The 12,342-nt window shown below is 35.2% G+C and overlaps 1 protein-coding gene across 1 annotated transcript; it reads left to right on the plus strand.

The window, feature by feature from the left end:
* Positions 1-971: 971 nt before the first annotated feature.
* On the plus strand, positions 972-11,961 carry LON2 (lon protease 2). The gene is made up of 17 exons (XM_012219811.4): positions 972-1,261; positions 1,366-1,487; positions 1,613-1,721; positions 1,912-2,081; positions 2,239-2,330; positions 2,672-2,851; positions 2,957-3,040; positions 3,484-3,611; positions 5,770-5,971; positions 6,060-6,266; positions 7,116-7,246; positions 7,678-7,891; positions 8,653-8,967; positions 9,446-9,640; positions 10,167-10,412; positions 11,063-11,164; positions 11,469-11,961. Exons 1-17 carry the CDS (start codon positions 1,155-1,157, stop codon positions 11,550-11,552), a joined length of 2,688 nt encoding a protein of 895 aa, XP_012075201.1. The 5' UTR covers positions 972-1,154; the 3' UTR covers positions 11,553-11,961.
* Positions 11,962-12,342: the final 381 nt, after the last annotated feature.

A 12,342-nucleotide genomic window follows, 5' to 3' on the forward strand; every position in this document is an offset into this window, starting at 1 on the left:
ACCCGATTTAAATTGATCGAAATCGAATCAAAGGTTAATGTTGAACTTTTTTTTTTTAAAAGAAAAAAATTTTTTTTTTGGTATAAACTAAAACCGAACCTTATTACAGGGCTCAATAAAATCCGGTTCGGAGTTTAATCACAGTTAAGGCCATTAAGGCTCTTCGACCGACTAAATCTGACTTGGAGTTTAGTCACAGTCAAGGCTGTTCGTTCCTCATTACAAATGTGTTTAGTGGGGAGAGTTATTTTCATATGTTCAGTCTGCGTTGCTGACTGATATTAATTAAAGGATTCATTAATAAAAATCATTAAGAAAAATAAAACTAAAAATGACGGGACTCCATTTTTTAAGATCAGACAAAAGAACAAGCAGAGTTGCTGTGATTATATATTGTTCACGGTCCGTTTCAATTGACAAAAATTAGTTAAAGATTATCATTGAAGTTACATTTTTTAAATTTTGTATCTTTTAATTAAAAAATAAAGTTTATACAAAAACAAAAAAACACATTAAAGATTGAAAATTTTAAGTAAGTCTTAAATTAAATTTTTTATTAGTAATGAGATTTTGTTGAGAGAAGAAATTAAAAAAAAAAAAAATTCTAAAGGGAATGTTTTATTTTAATTATTCTATTGCAACAAGATTTATCTGCCGTGGTTTTAACTCCCAATCACACAAGAATTTCATCATTCTCCATGGAGGATATGAAAGATAATGTCGCAGCAAGTTGTAAAATTACTATAAATACAAAAACAAGAGGGGTCATAATATAAATACAAGAAAATAATAGGAGAAACATACAATTTCCACTTTCTTCTTTTGATTTAAAACAAAAATTACTGTTTTAAACTTCTTTTTTTTTAAATTTTAAAGACAACTGTTTTACACTTTTTCATAGCCGGAAAAGGAAATAGTAAATAAAATAAATAAAATCCAAGCTAAAGTTCAGAAAAGCCGTCATCGTTTTTCCCTGTTGGAGAAAGTAATAAATTCATAATACGAACAAAAACCAAAACCAAACAACACTTAATGGTGTGTTCTTTTTTATTATTTTTAAATCATATATATAATTCCTAAGTATACAATCGACAGTATCTCTCTGTGTGTTTCTCTCTGGTTGAAAAGTATTCCTGGTTTGGAGTTGCAAAGCTATGGCGGAATCGGTTGAGCTACCTAGTCGATTAGCGATCCTTCCTTTTAGAAACAAAGTGCTTTTACCTGGCGCTATCATTCGAATTCGTTGCACTTCCCCTAGCAGGTTTTTTTTTTTCTTGATCAATTGATAGTTAATTGATTGATTATGGTTAATTGGTTGTCAAATTGATGAAGAGTCGCGTCTTTTGTTTGGCTGATTTTTACTAGTGTGAAATTGGTGGAGCAAGAGCTATGGCAGAGAGAGGAGAAGGGTTTGATAGGCATTTTGCCTGTTCGTGATGCAGCGGCAGAGGAGACTACTGCTTCAGTGGGTCCCACGTTATCTCAAGGTAATTGTAATTGTTAGTCAATTACTTCCTTTTTTTTTTTGTTCGTGCTCTTCTGTTTCCACGTGCTTTGAATAATAGAAAATGATTTTTTTTTGTTTGTGTTTTGAAATTTTTGTTATAATTAGGTGTTGGGAGTGATTCTGGGGAGAGAAGCTCCAAAATTCAAGTTGGTAACGCTGAAAATCTCAAACTTGATGGCAAAAATCAGCAGGAAGTTATTCGCTGGCATAACAGGTTTACTTTTAATCATGAAGTTTTTTTTATGTTACTCTTAATTTGGCTTTGTCGCTTTTGATGGATACTCTTTGTTTTGATAGATATTTCTCTCTTTTGCATTCAATATTCTGTTAGAACTAATGATTTTTTTGCTGCTCAATTTTGTGCTAGTTGTGATTGATTTTTGTTATAATTCTTGGTTTCTTAGGGGAGTGGCGGCTCGGGCGTTACATCTGTCCAGAGGTGTGGAGAAACCTAGTGGGAGAGTGACATATATAGTTGTTCTTGAAGGTTTGTGCAGATTCAGTGTCCAAGAGCTTAGCAAAAGAGGGATGTATTACACTGCACGGATATCTTCTCTTGAGATGACAAAGGCTGGTCCGTTTTAAATTAAATTCTTTTCAGTTTATACATATTAATATTACCTTTTTTGATTTTCAGTCAAAGGATTTCACAATTCATTAGGTGCTGAGTGATAGCATTATTTATCAATGTGCTGAGTCATTTTTGTATTTCTCGGTCTTACCATAACTAGAGATGGAACAAGTGGAGCAAGATCCTGATTTTGTATCATTGTCTCGCCAGTTCAAAGCAACCGCCGTGGAACTCATTTCTGTTCTTGAGCAGGTAATTGTTTTGGGGTTTAAAATTGTGGAAATGCCTCCCCGTCTTTTGCTTCTGCATCATGAACTAAGTCATTTTAATATATGAACATTGGAAATCTGTAATTCTATACAAATCTAGTCTTTTCATGGTAGTCGTTCCTCTGTTTGATCTATTCCTTCTTCTTGCTGCATTGCATTCTCATTTGGCTATTCTTTTTGAAAATTATCTCGTGTACTATTTGTGTAGAGCTATTGTTCATTATTATTAATATTTTGTGGAGAACTGTTAATTTATTCACGATGCACGTGCTATGATTATGCTATTGCTCTATCAGTTATTCTTATTTCCATTTCTGCTCATAGAAGCAAAAAACTGGTGGAAGGACAAAGGTTCTTTTGGAAACAGTTCCTGTTCACAAATTGGCAGATATTTTTGTTGCTAGCTTTGAGATGAGTTTTGAAGAGCAACTATCCATGCTAGATTCAGTTGATCTGAAAGTCAGGCTTTCCAAAGCTACTGAGCTAGTTGACAGGCATTTACAGGTGATCTATGTATACAATGTTATTTAACCTGGTGCATTTACTTCTAAATATCTTGATGCTTCTTCTTGCTGTCTCTTGAGTCATTTTATTTTCTACCTGTGACAGTCAATACGTGTAGCAGAGAAGATTTCGCAAAAGGTTGAGGGGCAGCTATCAAAATCACAGAAAGAGTTTCTTCTGCGTCAGCAGGTTTGAGTTACCTATAATTTGTTTATATATCAGGCTACATGTTTAGACATTTTGGCGTTTTTTGATCATATCATTTAGGATTAAACCAATTGGTTTGACCTTCTTAGGGGACTTATTGCCTTTGGCAAGGTAAGCAAACCCCCATCCTCCAAAGCCCCTCTCACAAGTCACAATATCTCCACCTGGGTCTTTTGGGTTGGTTTGGTGGTTTGAACGAAGTACAAGTCTTGTAATTTAAGGATAATAAGAAAAAAAAAATACGCGTAAATTTTCTTTTTATGCAAGGATGAATGTTAGTTTATGGTCAAGGGTGTAGATGCAAAGGGCTATTCAGTTTTCCATTTGTCAATATTTTATGGTAAACTGTTACAAAATTAGTATTATTTTCTAAAATTACTGTCTTATTCCAGCTCTGAGGCTTATCCATTTGAAATGCTTTTTAGATGAGAGCTATAAAAGAGGAGCTTGGTGACAACGATGATGATGAAGATGATGTAGCAGTATTAGAAAGAAAGATGCAAGGTGCAGGAATGCCTTCAAATATCTGGAAGCATGCCCAGAGGGAGTTAAGGTATATTTCTTCTGAGAAATCATAGAGTATAGAATGATGATATATTGATGATAGATCTCCTTAGTTGTGGCAATGACAGTAGCTGAGTTTTAGTAGACTGAATGCCAATGTAAACTCCTTTTATTTTCTGAGGTTTATATGAAGAGACACCATGGCATTCTGGACATCCCTCAAGTCTGAAATGAGTCTCGTAGAGACATGGATTAAAAAAATAGAACAAAGTTGTTGGCATGAAGGGATTAAATGCTTTGATGGCTGAAATGCGTAGAATTAATAGACTTAAAATGGTAAGAATTGTGCAAACTGTGGCATTAGAGAGCTAACTCTCTCTCTCCCTTTTTCTTTTCTTCTTTTGGCTTCGGGCAGTATTTTGTATCAAACTCATTTGATGGTGATTGGACAACCCAGGTCCTATTAACACTGGAACCTTATATTGAACCCAGTTGGGCTGTATTATGTCTTTATTGTGGGGATATTTTGTGTTAGCTGAGCTTATCTTTATATGAATGTTATGGAACTCATAGAGATTTCCATCCTAATTTTGTTTTGAGTCACCTATAGTATTCTAAGGTCTTTAATCACTAATCTTCTGGTTCCTAGGTGTACGTCCTAGACGATATTGACCACATTTTTATTTTGATATGGGAATTTTAGCCCAAGGGCTTTCTAATAGTTGGTTTGGCTTGAAGGGAGATTTTTTAGATTAATAGCCAACGTCTTTTTGGCCCCTGCTTCCTATCTCTCTCATTTCTTTTCGTTGTCAATTGATTGGGGTGAGCATTCAGTTGGTTTGGTCACTCATATTTGAATTTTCACAAACTGGAATACTGGAATTTTTATAAAAGGAAAAGCGAACTGAACTGCAATATATAGAACACTGAATTGAACCGAAATGAAATTCAAGAAATAACTCAGAAATGGAAGGTAATAACCAAAATTTAATAAAGTATACAATTGAATCAAACCAAATTATTAAAAAATCAAATGTAATTATTGAGATTGAATCAGTTCAGTTCGATTTTCAATTAACTGAACAGTTTGCTCACCCTATCACATTCCTCTTGCTTTGATGCCTTATCAAAAGAAATGGAAGAGAGCCAGAGGGGGGAGGGGAAAGTACTATTTGATTTAGAAGCTTTATAATGTGGCCATTCAACTGGTTTCTGATGGCCACAACTTGGTGCAAGTACATAAATATGCTCACTTTTAATTGCCAGTTCTGTCTTTGGATGCTTTGGGGAAAGCCAATCCAAGTAAATAAATTCTCAAGTATGTTGCTGTTTTGTGAAGGTGAGAGTAATGAGAGCAATACAGAAGTTGCTCATCATTTTTTCTTTCCGAGTTTTGCATAACATGGCAGTGTTAGTTCAAGTTGTGTCCATTTCTAATAGGACCATTAGATTATAGGTCTGGTTAAGGAATCAGAATTAAACCAAGTTGTTGTGGTCTTTATTGTGAATACTTTTGCGGAATACTCGGGCTCAACTTTTTTTCCTGGAAAATTTGTGGAGAACATTTTCCACATTTTTTAGTGTTTGACGTGCACAGAAGTTAAAATGTTCTTTTGGGCAAAAGGAAAACTTAGTCAACTTTTTAAGGTATGACTTATCTTCTTCCAGATTTTGATGCCTTCTTTTTTTTTTCAAAAAGGAATCTATAAGAGGACTGCATAGGCACATGCCTACTAGTTCACTGATTATTGCTGCTACTGTTGGCTGTCACTAGTTGCTGGTGATCACTGCCAGTCTATGTCAACCACCATAATTTATCATTTCCTTTTCTTTGTAATTTTCTCTCCTATTCAATGGGGAGTATGAAGTAGTAGATCAAAATACTGAAGGTCATGCTTTTATGTGGGGGGGAAGGGGGGAGCGTCTTTCGATGTGTACTGAACGTGATGTAACATTCATCATTTTGCTGAAACAGTGGAAAATATTATTCTCTTTTTTTTTTTTTTTTTTATATAAAAAAAATGGTTTCTAGAGAAATGTTTTTCCATAGTTGTCTTTCGTGAAACAAATGGCATCATAATCTTTATCAAGCTTTGGGGAGATTTCCTTTCCACATCATGAGTCAATCTTAATGAAGAGGACTGCTTAAACTTTGTATTCTTGTTTGTTGTGACAACTCTGATGATTGTCATTATTATTCATCTCAGGAGGCTTAAGAAAATGCAACCTCAGCAACCTGGGTATAATAGTTCACGTGTTTACTTGGAGCTGCTTGCTGATCTTCCTTGGCAAAAGGCAAGTGAGGAACATGATTTGGACCTAAAAGCTGCAAAAGAACGTCTTGACAGTGATCATTATGGTCTAGTCAAGGTCAAGCAACGGATCATCGAATATCTAGCTGTTCGCAAGGTTGATCTATTTTCTACTAGTTGACGCATTGAATTTGCTTAATCTTTTAATTTTTTTTAACCGAATATTTGTATGAATTATATTGCAGCTTAAACCAGATGCCAGAGGCCCAGTCTTGTGCTTTGTTGGTCCTCCAGGTGTTGGGAAAACATCGTTGGCATCATCTATTGCTGGTGCCCTTGGCAGAAAATTTATTCGCATATCCCTTGGTGGCGTTAAGGATGAAGCAGATATTAGAGGGCATAGGAGAACATACATAGGAAGCATGCCAGGGCGCCTGATTGATGGTTTAAAGGTACAAAGTCTTTGCAATTCTTCCAATATCTTTTCCACATTTCTTGCTGCATCATTCTAGTAAGGCAGGTGTTGACCATACATTTTTTGGTATGTTCTGAGCGGCATCAAGCTGTTTACATGAGAAATTCAATGTATCTTTTTAGAAAAGCAGAAAATTTCTTTTGGCAGTAATAATTGCATTACAACTGAAGCTTATTCTCCCTGTTATATGTTCTGTTGATGATCCATATAACTTCTAAACAAATAAATGGCCTACAGTCAAGGAAGTCTAAACAGTTTTTTTCTTACCCATATAAATTAATTCTATTAATTTCTGTGAGTTGGTCTATGTGGATCTTCTTATGTTTTGACTTCTAAAACCATATAAATTTGTCTAGTTTGTGCCTGCGCCACTCAGTTTTCATTATGCCAGGAGGCGTGTTGTATTAGAGTTGTCTAGTTCTGCAACTATTTTCACTTGTAACCTCTTTTTCGTTTCTCATTCTTTTCTCTCTGGTACTTCTCCCTCACATTCTGTGCGAAATTGCATCACTAGTGATATTGCAAACTCATGACCATGCACACCTGTATTATTGTGCATGGTTTTTCAGTAATGTACCTGATTATGGTCATGTTGGCTCTCATGAGCTGTATTAAGGTACTGTAAATACGAGAATAAATCAAGACCTGGTTGAGTTTTTCAATTATATACAAATATTTTATGGGAAAGATCTCTTCATGATGATTGTTTGTGTTAGGTTAGGTGATGATTTTGAATTTTCGATGTTTTACCTTTCTTGTTGTGTGTGATTGCTGACATCTATTCGGGATGAGGTAGACTCATGATCTTGTGTATTTTGGCTTTTAGAGAGTAGGTGTTTGCAATCCTGTCATGCTATTGGACGAGATTGACAAGACAGGTTCTGATGTGCGGGGGGATCCAGCTTCAGCTCTGCTGGAGGTTCTTGATCCTGAACAGAACAAGACATTCAATGATCAGTATCCTTTTTTTCCTTCAGGATGTCACCGTTCTTGGACATATGTTTATGCTAGTTTGCACTTTTCATAACTAATAATCTTCTAATCCTAGTCTATAGAGAGCCAACTTTTGATTTATCTGTTTCCAGTTATATTAATAATACAAATTTAAAAGTTTTTCGCAATTAATCTTCTAGACAACTATTTTTTATGTGCTTTGCTTTTCTCTGTCAGCTTGAGGAGACATGGGCTCACATAATTTTGGGTGGGGAACTTTGTGCAACTTAAAGATGATTAGACGTGGTTAGGTCTAAGGTCCACTTAATATTATTTTTTACAAAAATATTTTGTAAACGAGGTTTTCATTAATGAGTTTGAACATGCTGTGTTTATTTGAATTAATCACCTTCATTGCATTTTAAGATTATTATTCCTTAATTAAAGGTCCATAGCTATTTGAACGTTCCCTTTGACCTTTCCAAAGTGATTTTCGTGGCAACTGCAAATAGGGCACAGCCTATTCCTCCTCCACTCTTGGACAGGATGGAAGTAATTGAGCTCCCTGGATATACACCTGAAGAAAAGCTCAGAATAGCTATGCGGCATTTGATTCCACGGGTTTTGGATCAGCATGGGTTGAGTTCTGAGTTCCTTCAAATTCCAGAGGTACTAAATTAGTGACGTGTGATTTTATAATTGAGATAATCATCTTTTTTTTTTTTTTTTTTTTATTTGTCATTTTCATTATTAAAAATCAAAACATGAGTGTTTTATGTTGGGGCATAAATGATTTGCTTGATAGGCCTTTGGTTGTAGTATTTACTGTTACATTCTATGTTGTGAATATTAGTTGTTGAGAGCAGTCAATCAATACTTTCAGCAGTTACCTTGAGAAAGATGTAGTCATATATTGTCTATTAATTGAAGTTCCTGTTTTTATGTAAATATCCAAGTTTAAGTTGTGAAAAGAGTGGTTTGTGCTTGTGCTTAATATTAGTGAACCAGATCACCAGTGTCTTTTGTTTCTTCTGTCATAGTCTTCGAAACCAAGAACTAGAATACAGAATGGTTTTTGGTATTTTTGCTAGTTTTCCATGTACTTATCAGATGGTTCATCCAATCCTGCCTTTTTTCTCCTAAATGGTCCAGACTAGTTACAACCAAAACTACCAATTTCTGCCCTTTACAATCCAATTACACAAAAACTGCAAACTATCTGATTCTCATGTTGACAATCTGGTTATCATCATTCATCATTATTTACAAACTAAGATGCATATTCAATTTTCATATCTCCTCTCTTTGGAACCCACAAGAAAAGAAGATACTTTGGGAAAATTCTTACTTCCCAAGTTGTTGCATAATTCACACATTATATTACACATGCTGTACAGGTATTTATCTTGAATTTCTTTTCAATGTTCTAGTCTATGGTGAAACTAGTCATTCAGAGGTACACTAGGGAGGCTGGTGTCCGGAATCTGGAGAGGAACTTAGCTGCTTTGGCTCGTGCTGCAGCTGTAAGAGTTGCAGAGCAAGAACAAGAACATGAACAAGCTCTCCCATTGAGCAAAGATATGCACCGTCTTCCTTCACCATTATTGGAGAATAGACTTGCTGATGGAGCTGAAGTGGAAATGGAAGTCATTCCAATGAATGATAGCAATCATGAGATATCTCACTCATTCAGGGTTGCCTCACCTTTAGTTGTGGATGAAAATATGCTGGAGAAAGTACTAGGGGTAATGATTTTGCTCATAAGCTCTTCATTTCTGTTTGGTGCTTAGCATTTGTTGTTTATCAATTGTGTATTATTGTGCCCTAAGCTTGTGTTGTTCAAGCTTAATTGTTAAGAAGTGCTTTGGCAGAAGTGCTTTGGCTGAAGCATTTGAACAACTGTTTGGTTATACATTTCGAGTGGGAATTCATAGTATATTTTTTACTGTTGTCACTGCTGAAAACCTAACTAGTGCTCTAATGGTATCTCACTTTTTTTCCCCTGCTTAGAGACATGCAGTCTAAAAGTCGTAGTTGCAGTCTTAATGTAGCCTTTGCTACTGGTTCCTTTATGCAGTCAGATTCTCATGCATTATATGCTTCTGAAACAGATGAGCTTTGATAGGCAGAATGCTTTGGTTTTTCAATTACTTAAATTGTAACCTGAATTTTCTCCTAATTTTAAACAGACCTAATGTCATGTTCATTTGAACTGTAATGCAGCCTCCTAAATTTGATGATAGAGAAGCTGCAGAGCGTGTGGCAAATCCTGGTATATCGGTTGGGCTTGTTTGGACCTCATTTGGTGGAGAGGTTCAGTTTGTGGAGGCTACATCAATGGCAGGGAAGGGGGAATTACATCTCACTGGGCAACTTGGTGATGTTATTAAAGAATCAGCACAAATAGCACTGACATGGGTAATCATTATCCTCCCAAATCACTTACCTATGTGAAATTACTTTGTGAGCTGCTGACTCTGTATGCTAGAACCTAGTACATATTTTACACACATAATTCAATTCAAAATGTATAGAACAATCAATTTTTTTTAAAAAAAAATTTTTTATACTAAATTATATAAGAAGTCCGGTTCAAATTTACCCTACTATTGCATCTCTCACATAATTTTTATCTGTATATTCCCATTGTTGCAATTTATCTACTTCTTTGGGAGTAGTGTAATTTTGTATAGCTGAAGGAAAAGGCAGTACCCTTTTCTGTTTACTGCTATTGTTTTCTTCATTTCTTTGGGAATTTTACCATGTAAAAGAAAAGATGTATCATTCAGTGCTTAATTGCCTTTGCCTCATATAATTGCCGATCTGCTTTGGGTTAAGGCTCCAGCATATGTAGCTATTTCAAATGTTCTCACAAAATTAGCAAAAAGCATCCCGTTTTCTACTATTGGAAAAGTTAGTTTAGAAATATCTTCTTAAATTGTAGGTACGAGCCAGAGCAACAGATCTTAAGTTGGCAGCTGCTCAGGAAATAAATCTTCTTGATGGCAAGGATATTCATATACATTTCCCTGCTGGGGCTGTACCCAAGGATGGACCCTCAGCTGGAGTGACACTAGTAACGGCTCTAGTTTCACTGTTCAGTCAGAAAAGAGTAAGAGCAGATACAGCAATGACTGGAGAGATGACTTTGAGGGGTCTTGTACTTCCTGTTGGTGGTATTAAGGATAAGGTAATGCAAGCCTATATGATTTTATTCTTATTATTTTCATCTGTAAGGAGAGGAATTTAGCAATCATGGAGCATCGGTCCTGTTGGTTTCAATAATGTTAAGTTTCTGCATACTTGCACACAATAGTGAATGGGTGCCTATGAATTTATCTTTAATATTATCCTGACATGCTACCTAGCAGTGGCCACATGGTGCTTTCTTTAAGTTTGGATTCATCAACCATGTTTACATATTTCATTACCACCATCCGGATAAGGAGTTGGAATTGTGAACAGATGAGGCTGATGTCTTAACAATTCATTTAACGCTGAAGTTTAAATTTTAGCATCATGGAATTGTATGTAACAGAATGTATGTGGTAGCTTGGCCATTTGTATGTAACAGAGTATATGTGGTAGCTTTTGTTGTTGTCAGTATCCAAACATTTGTTGTCATACATGAGGTGAATGCATGATTTGATGGTTTTCAATGTGGCATTGATTAATTTGTAGTTGGTTTAAAGATATGCTTAAGAAAAAAGTCAAATGTCTCTGCTTTTCCTAATATGAACTTCAGTTCTTAGCTTGGAAGAACCAATGGATCTTCATTTTTTCATATAGAAATGTTCTTCTAATACCAGAATTTTGGATTCTTGTGTTGTTTTCTTGCAGATATTGGCAGCACATCGTTATGGTATCAAGAGAGTAATACTACCAGATAGAAATTTGAAGGACTTAGTTGAAGTACCAAAAGCTGTGCTTGGCAATCTTGAGGTAATTAAATTCTAATCATAATTAACAGACAAGTCCTGATCTACTTTGCCTTGCATCATCAAATATATATGTACAAATTTCTTCAAATCTCATTGAGAAGTTAACATGTGCATCCTCTGCTTTTGAGGCACGATTGTTCTGAGTTCTCCATCTGCACCAACTATTAGAAAAAGAAACGGAGAAAGAAATAAAGTTTTTCTTTAGAATTATGTTTTCCTGATTTGCATTTATCTGCTGTTGATTTTGTTATTCTGTTATTGCATTACTGGTCACTGACCGATATTTAATTCTATCATTTTAACAGATCATACTAGCCAAGCGAATGGAAGATGTGTTGGAGCAGGCATTTGAAGGTGGTTGCCCATGGAGGCAACACTCAAAGTTATGACACTATACACTAGGTGGGGATGTTTATTGAATATCTTATGGTGGGGTTATTCAGCTTGGCATTGTATCCATCCGGCAGATGGATTGCCCTTCATTCCTGCTGCCTCCGGCAACTGGAAATCAAAACCGTTACATAGAAAGAGAGCTCGATTAGTGCAAGGGAAACTAACCAAATATCCGTCCTTAAAAATGAAAAAGAAAAATATTCAATGGGAGCTTTCCCTGACGCCTCGGCCACCGTGTTCTTCCCCTTCCCATATCTGGCTGTATTTATAGTGGGTGAACCACTCCTTTCCCTCTGTTTAACTTTCTTCTCCCCTCTGTTGTATAATCACAGATCAATTCTTATATTGTGTATAATTTATTATTTAATCCTGCAAGCCAATGCTTGCAATCTGATTTCTGTTGAAGTTACTTTAAATTGTTTATAGCATTTGATTTGGAACGAATGAATTTCATAAATTTAACTCAGGTATATTTGGAAGGAAAAGTGTGAATTCTAGGAGTCGGTGGTTTGTACAAGACTCCAATCACTTAGAGATATAATATTTTAAGAAAAATAAAAATAATATTTTATGAATGGGGATAACCGTGTTTGAATATTAAATTTGGTCTAAGCGCAAGAAAAAATTTTTTATTTAACAAGGAGAATATATCTCAATGGTAAATTACATGGATTCTAATTGAAAGCTACTTTTCAATAAATTTTATCCAAGTATGACCATTTTTTATTGCATATCCAAAATCTGAAAATCAAAAAAGAACTCGGTAATTTTATGGAATTCATTTAT

Source organism: Jatropha curcas, chromosome 11, assembly GCF_041381405.1.
Source record: "Jatropha curcas cultivar XTBG-Jc1 chromosome 11, XTBG_Jcur_1.0, whole genome shotgun sequence".
Taxonomy (NCBI): domain Eukaryota; kingdom Viridiplantae; phylum Streptophyta; class Magnoliopsida; order Malpighiales; family Euphorbiaceae; genus Jatropha; species Jatropha curcas.